Source organism: Molothrus ater, chromosome 7 (assembly GCF_012460135.2).
Source record: "Molothrus ater isolate BHLD 08-10-18 breed brown headed cowbird chromosome 7, BPBGC_Mater_1.1, whole genome shotgun sequence".
NCBI classification, from domain to species: domain Eukaryota; kingdom Metazoa; phylum Chordata; class Aves; order Passeriformes; family Icteridae; genus Molothrus; species Molothrus ater.
The window spans coordinates 11,619,511-11,637,303 of NC_050484.2; the positions used below are offsets into that span (position 1 = coordinate 11,619,511).

General features: G+C 40.2%; 1 protein-coding gene across 2 annotated transcripts in view; it reads right to left on the reverse strand.

The window, feature by feature from the left end:
* Window positions 1–238: 238 nt before the first annotated feature.
* The window catches only part of ALS2 (alsin Rho guanine nucleotide exchange factor ALS2), a 37,077-nt gene continuing 19,522 nt past the window's right edge, over window positions 239–17,793 (reverse strand). The window contains exons 13-34 of one of the 2 annotated variants that reach the window (XM_036386704.2): window positions 16,950–17,112; window positions 16,028–16,159; window positions 15,641–15,769; window positions 15,271–15,341; window positions 14,854–14,920; window positions 14,363–14,565; window positions 14,159–14,224; window positions 12,666–12,764; window positions 12,000–12,164; window positions 9,758–9,869; window positions 9,384–9,461; window positions 9,138–9,271; window positions 7,053–7,220; window positions 6,673–6,790; window positions 5,984–6,141; window positions 5,129–5,251; window positions 4,455–4,631; window positions 4,027–4,072; window positions 3,461–3,522; window positions 2,699–2,848; window positions 2,346–2,442; window positions 239–978 (exon numbers count right to left, since the gene is read on the reverse strand). In XM_036386704.2, coding sequence (XP_036242597.1) covers window positions 940–978; window positions 2,346–2,442; window positions 2,699–2,848; window positions 3,461–3,522; window positions 4,027–4,072; window positions 4,455–4,631; window positions 5,129–5,251; window positions 5,984–6,141; window positions 6,673–6,790; window positions 7,053–7,220; window positions 9,138–9,271; window positions 9,384–9,461; window positions 9,758–9,869; window positions 12,000–12,164; window positions 12,666–12,764; window positions 14,159–14,224; window positions 14,363–14,565; window positions 14,854–14,920; window positions 15,271–15,341; window positions 15,641–15,769; window positions 16,028–16,159; window positions 16,950–17,112 — 2,557 coding nt within the window. In that variant the 3' untranslated portion in view covers window positions 239–939. Of the gene's footprint in view, window positions 979–2,345; window positions 2,443–2,698; window positions 2,849–3,460; window positions 3,523–4,026; window positions 4,073–4,454; window positions 4,632–5,128; window positions 5,252–5,983; window positions 6,142–6,672; window positions 6,791–7,052; window positions 7,242–9,137; window positions 9,272–9,383; window positions 9,462–9,757; window positions 9,870–11,999; window positions 12,165–12,665; window positions 12,765–14,158; window positions 14,225–14,362; window positions 14,566–14,853; window positions 14,921–15,270; window positions 15,342–15,640; window positions 15,770–16,027; window positions 16,160–16,949; window positions 17,113–17,793 lie in introns of both variants that reach the window. The other variant, XM_036386703.2, reaches the window with a different exon arrangement.

Here is a 17,793-nt window from a genome sequence, read left to right on the forward strand (position 1 = left end):
TGCATGCTAAGCCCTGCTTCCCAGGAAGGGACTGGACATCACCTGCTGCTGAGGAGGGGAGTGAGAGAGGAGCCTGGTGGGCACCTGGTGTTAACCAAGGCCAACCCAGCAGATCTGTGTAAGAGCACCCTTCACCCTTCTCACCTCTCCCTCAGCCCACAAGGGCTGACAGAGACAGCGTCTGTCCTCAGGGTAAGCAAACTGAACACTGCACAGCATTTCATTCAGTGCCAAAATCTGAAGTGGTCGGTGCCTTTTATTTATTTCATAAACAGAAAGAATGGTAAATGCCTGTATATTTACAATTCTAGTAAATAGGGAAGTCCATAACAGTGTGATTATTTCCACAACAGCACATGAATACTGCATTCAGCAATGCTGTTCAACACAGATACCTCAAAACCGTTATCGCCAAACAGACTATAGGTACCCATTATAAATACTAACATATTTCTATTTTCTTAAATAAACAAACATACAACTTAATTCAGGAAGACCAAATGGTTCTGTGATGCAATTCATTCCCTTTAAACATTTCTGCTGACAAACCAGGAATAATAAAAACAAACCCACTGCTTTGGAAGCCATGCGGCCCAGACTCTCACATGTGTTCTATGTAGGTGCCATGCCTTTGTGCAGCACGGTTAATGTAAAAGGAGTAAATTATCTTTCTGTTAGAATAGGAAAGTATTTCTTCTTGGTAGGTACTTGACAAACCAAGTCTTTAACTTCATCACCACTTCACAGAAAGCTTCTGGCTGCAGTCTTGATTCAGTTGAATCTTAGAACTGTGAGTTCAGAAGAAATAACTGAATATTTTCATCTGTAGCAGCAAAACTATAACCAAGGAATTTCTAAGGGCCATTTCAGGAAAGAAGTGGTTATTAGTGAAGTTCCACTGAGCAGATTATCCCACAGAGGCAGGTTGTGAATGATGGTCTAGGTAAGCTTTTCGTGTTGAATCTGGTAGTAACATGCCTGAATTAAAACAAAGTTCAGATTAGCACAATTGCCAGTTCACAGCAAAGCATCACACACAAAAAGGTTGATTTTTTTTCTATGCAAGAAAACGGAGGACAAGGCTCTCTACAAGCAGTGATGCTACAGTGGCACTCAACACATGAGAACCTTCTGATACGTGAGCTAGCAAAATGAGCAACAAGAGACTAAGTTACAAATTACATCCAACACCTAATCAAGCAAGATAGCATGATTTGGGACTTAATACTTTCACAGCTCCCACTATGCCAAGATGAAAGCGTATTTTTGGTTACAAGTCTCTCTTTGCCCTTTGACAGAAGGACTCAAAAATAGAAAATATTTTTTACAGGACCAGGATGCAGGGATGAAGCATTTCAAAAGCACTCAGAATGAAAAGCAAAGGTTTCCATCACCCTGACTGCCTGTTGAGAGTTATTCACTTCTTAATGCTGGCTCAAATATGCACTGGCTCAGGTCAGCCAGGATCAGAAACTTAATATAATGTCTCAGACAACATTTGCACTCATGGCAAATTAGATTCTACTTTGGCTTCCACCATGTAGGTTCCTTAGTAAATTTGAACCAATGCAAACCTTCCTTTTTGGTCACATTATGAAACTAATAGGTCTTTAAAAAAATCCTCTAGAACTCAACTTTTTTGAGTTTGCACAGACAGAAAATACAATCATGATAACCTAACACTTCAGTTTAAGATTTTTCCTTAAACTTGAGATTAACAGCCTCCCTCCAAAACAACACCACTAAAAGGCTCCACACTGCTGACTTGTCCCAAGATCCACGTGATAAACAGTTTTGAGGTACCAAAACAATGTATTTCTATTATGAATGTCTTAGTGTATAAGAGGATCTTCTTCCAAACACACTCTCTTCCTTTTCCCATACTTAAAAAGATAAGAATACTTAAAAAATGTGGAGAGTGACAGAGTGGTTTTTTTCCCCCTAAAACTGCATTCTTGGAAAGTCTTGATGTAATGTTAGACTTAAACTTTAATGGAATGGCTAATCTCCAAAGAAACACTTCATTTAAATTTTTATAGGGAGAGTAAGGCTTGTTAAGTTGCAGGGGAATGACAAGTGAGCATTTAGAACACTCCAACAGTAACCAATATTATTTTTGAGTAATCCACATTTGCACATTACACCATTTTTCTTAGAGGTACCTGCAATTAGGAGGTTAGCCAAAACTTTACATTAAATTTCCTTGCCTATCCTAGTAAAAAATTTCAAATAAAATCGAAGAAGTTATAGCCTAATGTTCATATAATTGTCCTAAGCTGATCTTCATTGCTAAAAGCTGATTATTTCCAAAGAAAGCCTTTAATAACTCTGAATAATTTTCATACCTTCAAGGTAGTGAACATGATGCCTTGCTCCCCATGCTGGAGATAGGGATCCATCAGGTCTTCAATTAAGTGCACCTCAGACCCCAAATTCCTTATCCTGCCACATGTGAGAGTGGGAAAGTGAACATGGGAACACAAGTTGCCAGTATAATGCTTCTTAATTCTGAATTCAGGGCCTTTTCACAATAAAGACTGTTCAAGACTTTTTCAGACCAAAGCAAACAGTGAAATTGGAGAATTTATAGTTACAAAAAGCCAGTAACTAATCCTATAACAAGCAGCAGGAGTGTTTAACACAGAAGTCCTTGTCCTGCCTATGCTCACTTATGACTGATGCCACCCTTGGTGCCTACCTGGCTCGTAGCACCACATAGAGGAAAACAGGAAATAAGTCATCCATGGACCACAGAAAATCTTCCTGAAGGGTCTCAAGTACACTCTGGGAGATCTCTTCAAAAGTCTGCTGGATCACCTTCAGTTTGTCAGCTGGGGTAAATGTGGTACTGTTTGGAGAGCAAAAGCAAATCAGGATAACAGTAAGAAGTGAGAGATCTGCATCTAAATTAGGAAGGGCTTGCTGGCCAGCGTGGCCCTCCCTGTGCCCATGGAGGTCAGTCAGACATTGACACTGCAGCAGCCAGGGCTGCCAAGGCTGCACAGGACCCACGTTACAAGCACCACACCAAGGCAAACTACTGCAAGGGAGACTCTCTTCACACTTTTATGGTGTTTTACTATAGTAGTAAAAGGGGAAAAATTCCTTTCTAAAATATTCCTAATTTCTTAAATTCTTGCAGAGCAGACAGAGAAAAGCCTCCCATGCTCAGGTCACTTGACCACAGCTTTTTGGAAATTCACATGTGTCTTTGATAGACATCCTTATGCCTTTGATTCTAAATGGTGCCCTACACACCACTTTCAGTCATGTTCATGAGGCAACACTTCATTCCCCAGCAGGAGAAATTGCATCTTTACTCAGAACTGGAAAATGTCTTAGTGACTTCTTTTACAAAGGTGAACAAAAAAGGGTGACATGTAAAGGATCCCAGTCAATAAACCAGATGCTACTGTAGCAGGAACAGTGAAACACTGAAAGACAAATTACAAAGAATTACCTGATTTGCTGTAAACATTCAACAGCAGAGGCAAAGCAGGCATCTTTTGTGTTTGATGATACCTGTGTAATCATGGTAAGACTTATCAGACAGGTTCAGCACCCCCACTGTTCAGTGTTCAGCCTCTCAACAAGATAATGATTAAGAATGTAAACTATACATTTTTTCTAATTAGAAAGTATATAATGATATAACTGTCTTAATTAAGCAGCTTGAAAATCTCCTAGCTAGACTTTCATTCTCACACTTTCATAACTGGAGACCAAGCAAAGGTCTCTTGAATTCATTACCAAGTCAGTGAGTGAGTGACAAAGCTGGCCTGATGGCCACTGTAAGAAATCACAGAATGGCTGGGGCTGGAAGGGACCTCTGGAGATCATCCAGTCCAGTGTCCCTGCTAAGTCATTACTATAGTATTTAAATAGTAGGCAAACTTAAGGGAAATATAATAACATGGCATATCTTAAGCAAAGAGCCTGGCAAAAAATTCTTTGATCACTTTGATGATTTCAGTTTCTTGAAAGAAGCACCGGGCAAAACATGTAAACAAGGCCCAATGAACATACCTTTCTACTCTCTCCAAGGATGGACACAGTTCCTGGCCAAAACTTCCTGCAAAAAACCGAACAGAGTCCACTGAGAAAATGTAGTCTTAATGTATTTTTCGCATTACAGGAATGAAGTCATCATGTTCTGGACACAACAGCCCTTCCTCCAGGATCAACTACACCTCCCACAGGTACCCAGGAAGCTGTAATTTGAAATGTCTCTGATTTTGGAGCAACATCAATCTTTACCTCCTTCTCATCCCTTCCACCTCCCTGTTTTGGAAGAGGGAAGGTCTGATTCACTGTCAACCCTTCTAATTAGCTTGAAGATGTGTCTAGATGCATTTAAATCAGAGAAAATACTTGAGAAAGCTGGGGCTTTGTTTTAGTTGCTTTACCTAATAACGTGCCATAACCTGTTCCAGTTTCTGTTTTGCTGTACTCACGCTTGCACCCCCAGGAAGCTGAGAAGAGCCAGATCAGTTTGTTTGTTTAGGCGCAAAACGCATTCCCAGTAAATGTCCTCCTCACGCTCGTTGTCCAAGGCATACAGCATAAACAGAGGGGGATAGAGGCGTGGCAGTAAAACAGGGAGCAGCAAGCCAAAACTGGTTACCACATAGCTGCAACAAAAAAACCACAAGGGGTGGTTTGCAAAGGAAGACATAAAAAACCTAATTATCTATAAAAATTGAATGAAATCATTGGAACAAATCTTTCATGTAACACAAGCCTATTCTATGAGGGATAAGAGTAAAAAAATAAGTACAAATCCATCAAATAGCAGCTCTGATAAGATTGTAAATTATCTCCAGTGCTCTTATCCAAAATGCTTTTCTGAAGCCCAGGCCCAAGCCTTAACTTACTTACCCATAACAGACAAAAGCAAATTTTGTTTTAGGTAAAGAACCACTGCACGGACAAACATGAAATGCTTATTACAATCATAACATGGAAGTTTGCTTATCAGAAACTGTCATCAGAACCCAAGGGGAAGAAAAACCGCTGCTTAGATCCACCAGTTGAATTATTGCTTATCTTTCTTCCCCCAAAGATGAAAAAAAAGGCAACAAATAAAATAAAGGCTTTATTAGTTTTTACTTGTTTTTCCTTTATGTACCCTGGCTCAGGAGATTCTGATCTGGAATCAGATTTCCCACTGCAAAACGATCGCCTTCCTTTTGGTTCCGTTGTCAGAAATGGAATTGTGCTGCCCTCTTCCGGGAGATCAGGAAACAAGAACCTAAAAGGCAACACACGTACAAGCATTTGAGGTCACATCAACACGTTTCCACAGATCTCAGCACAAAGGCAAGACTGGAGAGAAAATAGACAGCAAAAATAATATATGGTGGGCTAAGACAGCACAGGTAACACACACAGAGTACCAGCTTCCTGGAGGAAAACGTAGGAAGGCCAACCCCTAAAAGGACACCTTTCCTACATTAACATCACTTCCCTCCAGATGAGGCTTCTAATTGTTAGTAATTTGGAGTATTTCTGCTTTCAGATTGGCAGGACACAATTAAAGCTGTAATTATTCTCAAGAATCTAAGCCAGCTCTTCATAGGAAGATTGTTCATCCATTGTTAAGAACTGTAATGCCATATTGGTAAGAACTTCATGGAATACACTGGGATTCCCTATCCTCACTAGTGTTCTATACCCTTTGAACACTGTCTTTGCACAGCACCAATATCCACAGACACTAAACTGTAAATCCATACTCCAGGTGAGCTGCTTACAGCCACATTTTGAAATACAATGTACGACGTAACACACTAGGTGTAAAGAGTTTAGTTTTTCCATTTTCGACAAAATATTCAAGACTCCTTAGAAAGATAGGAAAATACAAGCAACCCCCAAAATAAAGGGGTGCCAGCACCTTTGAACTGTACAACACTAGACAGCTTCAGTACATGGGGCAGCTTTCATGAATTCAGCAGCAGTTTGACTTGGAAATGAGTCTCATTACCTGACCAACTGGAAGATGCGTTTGAGGTAGGACTTGATCTCCCTTACAGCCTCCTGCAGCAGTCGTCGATTGGCTCCTACACCAACATAGGTCATTCTGTAGACAGCCACCAGAGTTTCCACCAGCTTGCCCAAGGGATGCAGAGGAGTATCACAAGCCTGAGACAATGAATATTAATTGGCCAGTCAGATAGGTCAATGGCAAACAAATTAAAAAAAATGGAATCCAAGACAGATGGGTAAAAGATCCAACAACAGGCTTTTAAGAAAATATTACAAGTATCTCAAAAATGAGCTATATTTAACAAATTGTCATTTGGATTATAAAATTTCTGTGTCATCGAAACACAATTTATAGAAGTCAAGACAGTACAAGAACTTGTGCTACTACTTGGACTAGTCATCTGCCCAGTACTCTTAAAATCAACATGCAAAAATTAGCAAGTATTTCAAGATGCTTTGCTGGGATCCAACATTAAAGAATGAAAACAGTAACTGAAGAGAAAGTGACTTTAAGAGATCATTCATTAGGTATTCAATTATTTTAGTCTTAGTTGTGGACTTCAATACATTAAGTGATGAGCAAACATGAACTATGGATTACAAGAGTGCAAATATGGAAGTAATTAGAAAAGCTATTACAAAGTGAGCTTGTCATGCCTTATTATGTGAGCATTTCAGTCACAATACCTTTATCAAATATTTTTTTATATTTTCATATTTTTCCAGGGTGAAGGCACCAATGTGTTGTGGAATGAACTCCAAACTTTCCAGTGTCTGAGTATGTGAGCGGCTCAGTAATTCTGGGCTGTAGTTTAAAAAGACAGACATTGTACAGGTTGAGACACACAATGGGGAAAAACCCCTGACATTAACAACTCAACTAGTAATAAACATCAGCATGTCCCTGAAAGGGTTTGTAGTGCAGAGCAGTAAGGTTATGATTTCACTTGGGATTTGCTGCTGTTTTAACTAAAACTTTACAGCCAGTTTCAAGTTTAGAGCTGAGTGCAATTGCAGTTTCCCTGTCCATCCTCTTTTGCTTGGTGACACATTCTCTAGGAGCCAACCTGTCTTTGTGCTGCCGTCGGTTGGTGGTCAGAGCCACCGCAATGTTGTCCCAAGCCTTCCATCTGTCCCCCTGGCCAGGGCTCTCACAGCCAAGCTGGTTCCAGCACTCTTCAAATACTGCCTTCCATTTCTCATCAGGGGACACTGCCAGGATCCCAAGTTTCCGCCTAATAAAATGACCAGTGGGTCTGTTAAAATCAAATAGCAATGAAACAGCACATTGAGCTTGAAAACCACCCATGGCTAATGTCAATCTCATCTCTCACACCGTTTTACCAAAAGCTGAGAAACTTAACAGACTCTACTGTGAACCAAGTTTTATCACTAAGAATAAAGTTAGAGCCTACTACTAATACCTACATTAGAGGACAGCTATGAACCTTGTTAGTTTTACTCTTTCTTGCAGCCTTCCATGAAATGGTACAACAAAGGGCTGGTGCTTATCTTTATCACTGGTATTCAATCAGAAGTCTCAGGACACATTTGTACAGCAAGGACACACACAAGTAAGTCCCAAGTATCTCTCTGTCCTGGAGTGTACAAGTAGCACAGCTACCCACATAAATACCAAGGATGGCTACACAGCTTCTGACCCTAGAGTAGTAGCTACACATAATGCTGCAGGGCATGTTAGGGATGTGCTGATAGAGAGCAAAACCAGCTCAGGCATCCTTTCACTGCCAGACAATGCTCAGGGATCATCTATAGCCAGAAGAAAACAAGAGCTCTTCTTTGCATGTATATAAAGATATCTCAGACATATAATGAAATTTACGGCTTTGAAAAGCTTTCTTGAAACAAGTGCTGTCAGGGTTAACAGGTCTATCTTGATTTAAATCCAGTGTCAGAAATCGTCAGATCTCTCATTAATATTTCTTCCAGCATATTTGAGATGAGAACTAGCAACACGGGTAATTTCCCCATGCTGCCAGTTTCACAAAGCAGAAAAAGTAGGCTCTAAGCCTTTTCAGAAATTATACCAGAAGATTTTTCAACTTGAAGACAGTCAGAAGAGGATAGATGAAACCCTTATTTCACAAGCAATCCTCAAAAATATGTATATACATTTATTCATAGACTCCCTACTGGGGTAAAAAGCAGACAGCTGCAAAAGCTGCAAGTGTTCAGTTCAGCAGGGAGGCCTGCTTAACTTGCATGCTGTTGTAGGTGTCAGCACTGTCAGAAGAAATTACCAGTGAAAGCTTCAGGAAGCCAACTGACAAGTAATCTATGTAAAAATATTAGAGCTGTGTTTCCCATTTTAATCTGAAATTTCAGAGCATGTTTCCAAGACACTGAATCCCATACAGCAATTGCTAAACCATTACATGGTGCTACCACATAGCAACATCTCACCATCAACTCTTTACTTTGCTTTCTTTTACTCAAAGATATATCAATTAGAACTTCAACATGTTTTGGTTTTTTCCCCCAGAAATAATTAAGCAAATTGCCCTAAGGCATCTGCTATACAGAGGGGTTTATGGATACTTTTCAAAGTGATCTTTGCCACGGTATTAAAATGCTCTTCAGCAAATCAGCAACCTTCTACTTTCTTACACACTGTTTGGAAGAGGTGGAGGATCTAGTCAATTCTGTCCAAATATATCCCCACTGGCATTGTAAATGACACACTTAATTCATTAATTTGCTAACTAAGTAAGTGGCAGAAGGCAGGGAGGTCTGTGATTAACTTAACCATTCTAATGGAACTTAAGTCTTTCTCAGGAGCTCAGAAGTCGGCAGCAGCTGTGAACTCAGGTTCTATCAGTCAGCTCCAACATAAACAAAAAAAATTTAGACTCCTACAGCACAGTAGCAGCACATCAGCTGTCCTGTAATTTCATGCCACCATTTGCATATTCAAGTAGTAATTAAAACAAGAATAACTATAACAGTATGTTTATCTTACTTTATTTCTTGAGCAGCAAGAAAGAGGAAAAATGTTTTCATAATGTTTTCACTGTTTCTTTGGAAGAAGTATTTTTGACCGGTCTTTGAAAAAAGACAATTGTTCTGTTCCTAAGTAATACTGAACCATATTTATTATTTAAAATAATAATTATTTATTATTCAACACTCACAGTGCTTTAGGCTTGTCCTTCTCATTCTCATACAAACTAGGTTTGAAGTAGGTTCCTGTGATTTTTATTCCAGATCCCCACTCTCCACTGAAGAGACCTTCAATATAATCTCCATTTGGCAAGGTCAGTGTTCCCTTGAGAAAAGATAATAAAAAAATTTAACTAAAATCCATTTGGGAACCAAATGCCAACCTTTTTATTTTCTTGGATGGTTAACAGTTTACAAGTGACAACTGTAATACTGACCTTTCCACTCAGAGTCCAGTTATCTGAAAATTCCCCCTCATAGACTGTATCATCCTCAGAAAGCAGAATTCCAGTCCCCTACAAAAAGAATCACAAAGAACACAAAGCAGTAATTATAACAGAAGGGCAGACCACAGATCTAAAGATGCACTTTAGAAAACCTGTTATTAATTCTTAGCAAATGGTAATTTTTAAGCTCTTTCTGAAGTAGTCCTAGGTAAGAGCAGGGACAATAAAGGCAATTCTAAAAGCATGGGCAATAGAAGATTAGAAGAACAGAAAGCTTCCACAGCCTAACACACGCTCATGTGCCTCAGAAAGCTGCCACACTTAGAGGAGAAGTCCCTAAGCCCAGGGTCTGGTATCCAACTCACCATCATTTTGTTGCTGCTGAAGGCTCCTTCGTAATACAGTCCAAACTGAGTAACCACAACACCATTGCCTTGGCAAACATCATCTTGCCACATTCCCATATACTTTTCTCCTCTGAAGAAAAATGAAGTGGGAAAAACAGAGCCTAAATAGTACATCTCTAGTCTTTCTTTGGCTTTACAGCCACAATGACCATTACAGAAATCCTTAGAAGAGCATCATAGAGCACTTGCTTTGGGTCTGTCAGTTGAGGTTCACCAGACTCTTTTTGATACAAATAAATTAGTGTGAACTTTCTTTCCCAATTCACATTTCAAATTGGCCATATCCAAGCAAGCTGATAAGCTGAAACAGTGCTGCAGCCCTGTTAAGCCCACTGCACGTCCCAAGGAACTTGAGCAGCTTCTTTTGCCAAAGTTTTTATTTCTTTTACCTAAAGTCTGATGGCTCAAACTAAAGAGAATAAAAAAATCAAAAGAAACCAAGCTATTCTTCTTGGGGAATAGGACGGAGACCTAGAAAGTCATACATGACGTTTTTGAAATATTAAGAGGACAAATATTGTAAAGAAACACATCATATTGTACCAAGTTTCTATATAACAGCCTAACAAAGGTCACAACATAAAAAAATTATTATACAATTAAAGATTGCTTACAAATAAACATCATACTCTTTCAGACTATTTAAAATACTTTTTTTTCTTTATAAGTGCATAGATGTCAGGCTAGAGTTGTTTGAAACTTAGTGCAAGTCTCAAATATTTCCAAACAACCTATTTTTCCAGTTGTTCTGAAAGAGAATGTGACATTTTCCCCATGCAATTAATAAAAAATTAACTTCTCAAGGCCTTTTTTTCTGCTTTTAGAGGGAAACTAGTCATTGATTTGATACAATTCTGCTTTTTACCAAGCATTTTCCTTTAAATGTACCCAGGAAAAACTATGTTTATAGTAAAGAGAGTAAGCCAACTATTAAACTAAGCTCAGGAGTGCTTCCCAGCTGACTGGCCCCATAGGGTGGCAGGAAGCTTCTCTGATGATTCATCCTGCCAGCTACAGAGGCCTCTGCTGGGTGAAGGCCCCTTGGAGAGATTCTGCATGCTCAGCTACTGGGATGGAAACTCAAAGTCCAACTTGTTCAAATAACTGTTTTGCAAAAATGACAGCAGGCAATAGTGTCTGCAGATATTCCTTTTTTGTCTGGGCTGCAGAACAAGTGCAGAAAACAAATCCTGAGGACACAAAGATACACAGATTACCTCCCTGAGACTAGAAGCAAAACTACATCAGGGCAGCTCACTCATGTTTGAGTAGTGCTGGAGTGAAAAGCAAATGCCACACTCCTCCTTCACCATGAACTAACATTGCATTTACAAATTCTGGAGGTGAGAGGATTTGCAAGAAAAGCTGGTATCTATTTGTCCTAGGAAAATAAATGACTAAAGAAAGTACGCAGACACGTCTTGGCACCACAGAATAAGAACAACCACCAGCCCTGAGCAAGACTAAGTGCAAAACCAACATGAGGAAATACCTAGAGATGTTACAACAGCTCTGTTCCAGAAAAACATCTCCCCTTTACACTCCAGACTTTTGCCTGCTTGGGTTTTCAAGTGGGCATTCAGTTAACCAACAACAGTTCCCTGGGCATTCACCAAAAGCTCTTTCCAGAAAAACAACCATTAAATTGGTGACAGAAAGACAGATTATATTGATGTGTGCTCAGGGTTCATTTACTGCACATATTTAGTGCAAGTCTGTCTCTGAGACCATCATTTCAGTAATCTGCCCTGAGAGGAAGCATCTTCCCTCCACTGCATTGGCAGAATAAGCCAATGGAAAACTTGAGCATGAGTTGAAGTTCATGAGCACCATTATCTGCCACTGAACAACCCAGTCTCATAGGCCTGAGATGAAAGAATACTCCTCACGTGAATTCTTAACACTTTCAGCACATGCACAACACAATGCCTCAATAAGACACCATACTCAGAGCTAGTTTTCAGGCAGGAGTACGAGAGAAAACAAGACAGAAAAAAACAGTGCAATCCCTCCACCACTCACTCCAAAAGCAGCACCTAAAAGCAGTTCCTAGACTCATTTCTTTATACCATCAGCCCAGAAAGCCCAGCAATTAGGAAGAAAGAAAGACACGCAGTATTCCTGGTAGTCACAAATCAAATCCTTTCCTACTCTTTTTGCAATTGCATACCCGAGTTTTAAGGATTTCCAGAAGCATTACCTTGTGATATCATCAAAAACTCCATAACCACTCTTCTTGTCCATTATCCACTGTCCAATGAACATACTGGGAGAAGAAGAGGTCAGCTTCCCACTGCGCAGCAGCCCGTGCCCGTGCCGCATGTTATCCTGGAAACACCCTTCATACACCTCACCCGTGGCATAGCTGCAACAGCAACAACACAGCAACAGCTAAGAGTCCTTCAGCTACTGCTCTGCTGGGGGGCTGGTTTGGGAGTTCTTGGGTGCTTCCTTCCCCCAAACAGATAAACCCTCTCTTTTTCCTTCTAGGAATTGCATTACATCCACACCAAACAGCAACTACAGTTAAAGTATGTTTGGGATAAAAGTGATCCTTGAATACAAGTCTTTGGATGCTCTATTGTTTTAAAGCCACTCTCTGCCCAACAAGCAAGGCCACTGGAGGTGATACTTATCTCTCGGAGTAAAGAATCCTCTCTTATTGCCAGGTGGCAGCAACATTAGAGCAGACATTAATAACTGACCACTGTACAAGTAGCATTTGTGAGCAAAGCAGAACATAAGCTACACTAACTACAACCACAAGTCTGCAACGTCAGAAAGCTACACACAGAGCCTTGGTCAGGGCATCAGCCCTGCTCTCCTGCAGCCATGCAGTGCCAGCAACACACGTGCCACAAGTTACCTGTACACTCCATGCCCACACATTTTGCCTTCTTTCCAGTATCCCACATAATGGTCCTCTTTATTCAGTGCTTTGTTAGGCACTCTGTACTCCCCATACCTGCCAGGGCAGAGATGGAACACAAGCAGCTGTAACACCAGCACATTTCATTAACAGAGCAGATACACATCACAGAGCCATTCTAAAATCAGAACGCTCTCTCTCATTTTTGTGCATCTTTAACTACAGCAGTCACAGATGATAGTTTTTGACAAGAGAAAGTAAGAATTCAGCATCACTAGATGGTCAATTTAGTCCATACTGCTCTCTCCTGTTTGATTGTGACATGTTATAAATACTGCTCTCACAGCCACAATGCAGTGTTTTTCTCAGGCCATGAGTCTTTTCAAATCATAAGACTGCTTCTACCTTTATTATTTTCTTCAGCTCTTGATAATTCGAGTACACTCTATTCCAGGGAAAGATAAGGGCATGTATTACTATAGAAAAGATTTTTTCAAAATATGCTAGCTTCCAATAATGCTCAGTGACAAGGAATATTCACAGTTTCAGTATACCTGAAAAGAATGAGATACACAACTGTATTTATTGATTTTCATCTCCTGAGGAGATCAAAATCCAGTTCTGAAGGTTCTCCTCAGAATATGTCCTCCCAGTATGACACTGCTGTTAACTGCTGAGACTATAACATGCATGCTGAAATACAAGTATATACATTTGATAATTTCTGCAATTACAGCTAAATACTAATCCATTTCTTTCTGGCTGGGGCTTGTTTGCAGTATTTCCATCTCCAACAACCCTAAAATCTCCAGGATTAGTTACTTAGTTACAAATGACCAAAGCTCTAATCTTGTTTCATAGTTTGACATTACATCAATAGGCCAGAGGAATTTTAAAAAGCAGTCTGCAGTCAGACCCCATTTCAATTTCCCCTCCAACCCAGTATTTTGAAAATACATCTCAAAGTCAGTAAGACTTCTCACATATTTTTATCCTGCCCAATACAGGCATCTCACTAGATGCATATAAAAATGCCTTTGGAAATAAATTAATCTCTCAGCCTCAACGGTGTTCTGAGCAGATTCTTAGCAATGAAGTCCACAGATTAATTCAAAGCTGTGTAATATATTGAGTTATTTTCAAGTGGTTTTATTTGTTTCACCAGATAACATGATAATGTTCAGACCTTCCATTCAGCCTATTTTTAGTCTCCTCTGTACTAGTTATCTTCATCATCAAGATCACATACTCTCATTAGTTTTCACCCAAACCCTGAAGTCTCAATTCAAGATTTTGTCTCTTTGCTAAATTACTAAACCTTTGCTCTACCAGAAATATAGCAAAGAAAACACTAGAGAAGATGCATCACTATGTTGTAAGACAGGCCAGTAAGATTCACTGCAAAACCTTTAATTAAAAAGGTTTTTTTGTTTGCTCCTAAAACAAAAAGTATTTCTTGCTTGGCTCCACAAGTACTTAGGATATCTTACCCATCCTCCAGCCCAGTCCGGAAAGTCCCAGAGTACATTCGTCCATCTGCCCATTTTAGGATCCCTCTGAAATACAAACCCATGCAAATACGTAAGATAATCTGTTCATTTTGCACTTTACAGATACCTTCTGTGAGTGAGCCTACTTATTGCTACAGCAACCACTTCATTTTGGTTTCAACAGCTCCATTCCAAAGCTTTTACCTTCCATGGGGTTTTCCTGAAAGCCACCTCCCATCATAAACAGCATCCTTGAATCGAGGGTCCTTGTAGAAGGTGTATTTGGCACTACGAGAAATAGGAGGTTCCTGTCTTGGCACATTCCCACCAGCTCCATACAGGATCATGTCAGAAGTCCCTCTAAGGGCCTGATCCACTGCTTGGCTTATTGCCCTCAGCCACTTGGTCTGAAACAGAAAGTGGTTCATGACAGAATTTAGGCAGCACCTGTCCTTGCACCGGCTCTCACCTTCACAGCAAGCACAATCATGCCACTGGCACTGCTCAGCACAGTGCTGTGCACTGCAACAACTGCTACACTCAGGCACCATGTACAGCCAGCCTGCACACTCGGCTGCAGAAACATTTCATTACTGGGGAATACTCAGGCAATCCTTCTCCAAGTTTGATTTCACAGCAGGGGAAAAAGCCTCATCTGTATCACTAAAGCTGTGTTAAATTGTAGAAATGCCCACCTTTTCCTGCGGAGTTGAAGAAACAAGAACAAATTGCTCTTCAGGTGTTGTAATCTTCAACCCGTTCCTACACAGGGAAAAAGTACTTTAATCTGTGAAATTCCATCCTGAAACCCCAAGGTTTCTTAGAGCATTGATATTGTGTTTTCTCTTCCCTACCCCAGCTAGCATTCCCTTTAAGTTAGCAATAAAAAGAAGCAAGCAGAAAGAAGACTTGCTTCCTTCTCGACCACCTTATTCTTTCTGATGTTTACACAACTTTAAGACACAGAAATACATTTTCTGAAACAAGAAAAAAGGGTAGATATGGCTGCAATCACTGCATTCCACTCCAAGTTCACAGTAATTGATTACAAAATGCTCATCTTCTCTCCCAAAAGATCAGACTGTTTCAGTATCACAAGCAAGAATACTCACACATTACCAGCCTCTTCTGAAAGAGCTTCTACCCAGAGTGTGGACAAAGGAAAGATATGGTGTGTTGAGAACTGCAGGAAAGGAGAAGGGAAACATCACCAGTTACTGATCCATTAACCCGGCCCCATTTTTTTCCAAATGATTTATTTTTTCCCCTTTGTTTGAGAACTAGGAAAAACTGAGCATTAGGGACTCTTTCCACCACTTTGCTTCAAGCAACAGCCAACAGAAACCATGCCAGCCACACCACAGGGCAATGCAATCAAATGTTAAAAAGACACATAATGTCAGATTTATTTTTACACTGGAAAAACTTCACTATATGAAAAATATGTGGTGTTGTTTTGTTGCTGGCTGCAAGCTGGCTCACCTGAGCATGTACCAGAGCATCATTGAAGAGGATGAACCAGTTCACAGAGAACCTTCCTGCGTGCTGCAGGGACAGGGCCCGATTGCTGCTCTCACAGATCAAACGCCGCTCTGGCTTCCGCAAGGAGTCCTGCAGGGAGGTCAACACAAAGTGACACAATCCCACTCCTCACAGTCTTTCCTTACTGTGAAAGACTAAAGCACCAGTGAAGCTGGTGCTTTAGTCTTTCACAGTAAAGCTTTCCAAACCTTTCCAAAGTAAAGAGCACTACAGCAACACCAGCTGGAAAACACAGCAAGTGCAACTGGGACAGAAGCATCACTAATAGACACAGGCACTAAGAGCAAGAGATTCAAGCTGCAGATGGACCGGAAATCATCACCATACCGTCATTTTCCCAGGAAAGGTCTTCCAGAAGCCAAGGGTGTATTCTGCTTCTTTCATTTTTCTGCTCAGATGGACAGCAAGGTTCTCATAACACGAACTAGAATCCTGCAGCTTCTGGTATTCTGGAGATGCCTGTAGGGCACAAGGTAAGGCAGAGCTGAGGGTGCTGCTGATCGCCTGTACCAGCACCACCAACCAAGCTGCAGCACAACTGCTAATTTTATTAAATCTGCACTAAGGGCATGACAGTTGGTCTGGGTAATAAGCAGAGCAGACAGTGATTTTTTTGGTCACGTGTTCTGTTAGTGTCCTGATAGTTTTTAAAAACCACAAGAAGGTCCCTGAATGTTACAAGGAGAATGATTAATACACAATTACATGATCTACTTTCTTGCAGCTTAACAACCTGTCCCAGAAGTAGTGCTCATAATTGCAGGAAAAATACTCCAAATTACTAATTACAATATTGGGCTAAATGTACAAGTAGTTACTGTGCCTGTTTAGTCATCTTTTATTTCAAAACAAAGTAATTATACACATCTAAATGGGTGGTAAAAGTCTACCGAATATATATGTAGTGTTTTTTGTAGAGTATTACAGCCAAGGGTAGCTGCAATGATGCCAGATGAAACTGAAAAGCAACAGGCAAACATCAAAACAATGTATTTGCAATTAAGCACTCAGGCACACAAACAAGCTCTGGCAGAATAACAAGTTTCTACCTGTCATGTGATTTGTGCAGGTGGTGTAAGATTATGCAAATAAATCTACAAGATCTTCCCTGCAGCAAATACAAGTTTGAAGTAGCTCCTCTGAGGAATAAACTGGTTTTAATTACCTGGCATTTGCTTCACACAGTTACTTCCAAGCTATAAGTTTCATGTGTTTATTTATTGCACTATAGATAGAAAAACCATCCTACCACTTCAAAACACGTGGCAAGCTTTAGCAAAGTTCTGGCATAATTATGAAGTCGTCCAAATGGCATGAAAAACAGAGCATTCAAAACTTCTACTAGCTGGAGGTTTTCCTCATTCTTCTCAGACAGTTTCTGTAACAGCTCCTGGTTTTTACTCAAGAAGTCCCTAAATGATGGGACCATTGGGAAACAGAGGGATGAGAGAAGAAAAAAGACATTAAGACATCAGTGATGTTTTATGTAAGTGAGCCCAGATTGCCCCTTTTTAAATTATCATAAACCAATAAAAATTGTAAGGGCAAATGCACGCTGCTTATTCATCTATTTACAATTTAGTTTGAGGAAGTACAGCAGTAAAGATATGTAGCTAAAACTGCAACACAAGACTTGTTTTTTTACTTCTAATTTCATATGCTCAGTCATCAAACTAGCTGAAGGAAGTTGACTACGTTGCTCACTTGGAGTACAACCAATTGCCTTTTTCCTCTTTACCACTTGATGAGTAAAGAACAAACAGGTGGGAAAGACATCCCCATTGCTTTTAGAGTAGTAAGTTTCTAACGCTCTTGATTCATGCAAGAAGGCCTGAAAGAATCCTAACTTTGCTCTAGTGCACTTCCCTGAATGTACTGAAATAATTTCTTCTCCCTCTGTTGTTCAAGGCAACTGAGCAGTTCTTCCCCTAACTACAGAAATTACATCCTTCCCTCAGAGAAAGACAGGAAATCTGTTCAATCCTCAGTCTGATTTCCAAGAGGGAGAACTAATCTAGTTCAGATAAGAAGAGGGAAATGATTCTGAAGACAGTACATTAGCACACAAACCCAGGATTTCCTCATTAAAAGGA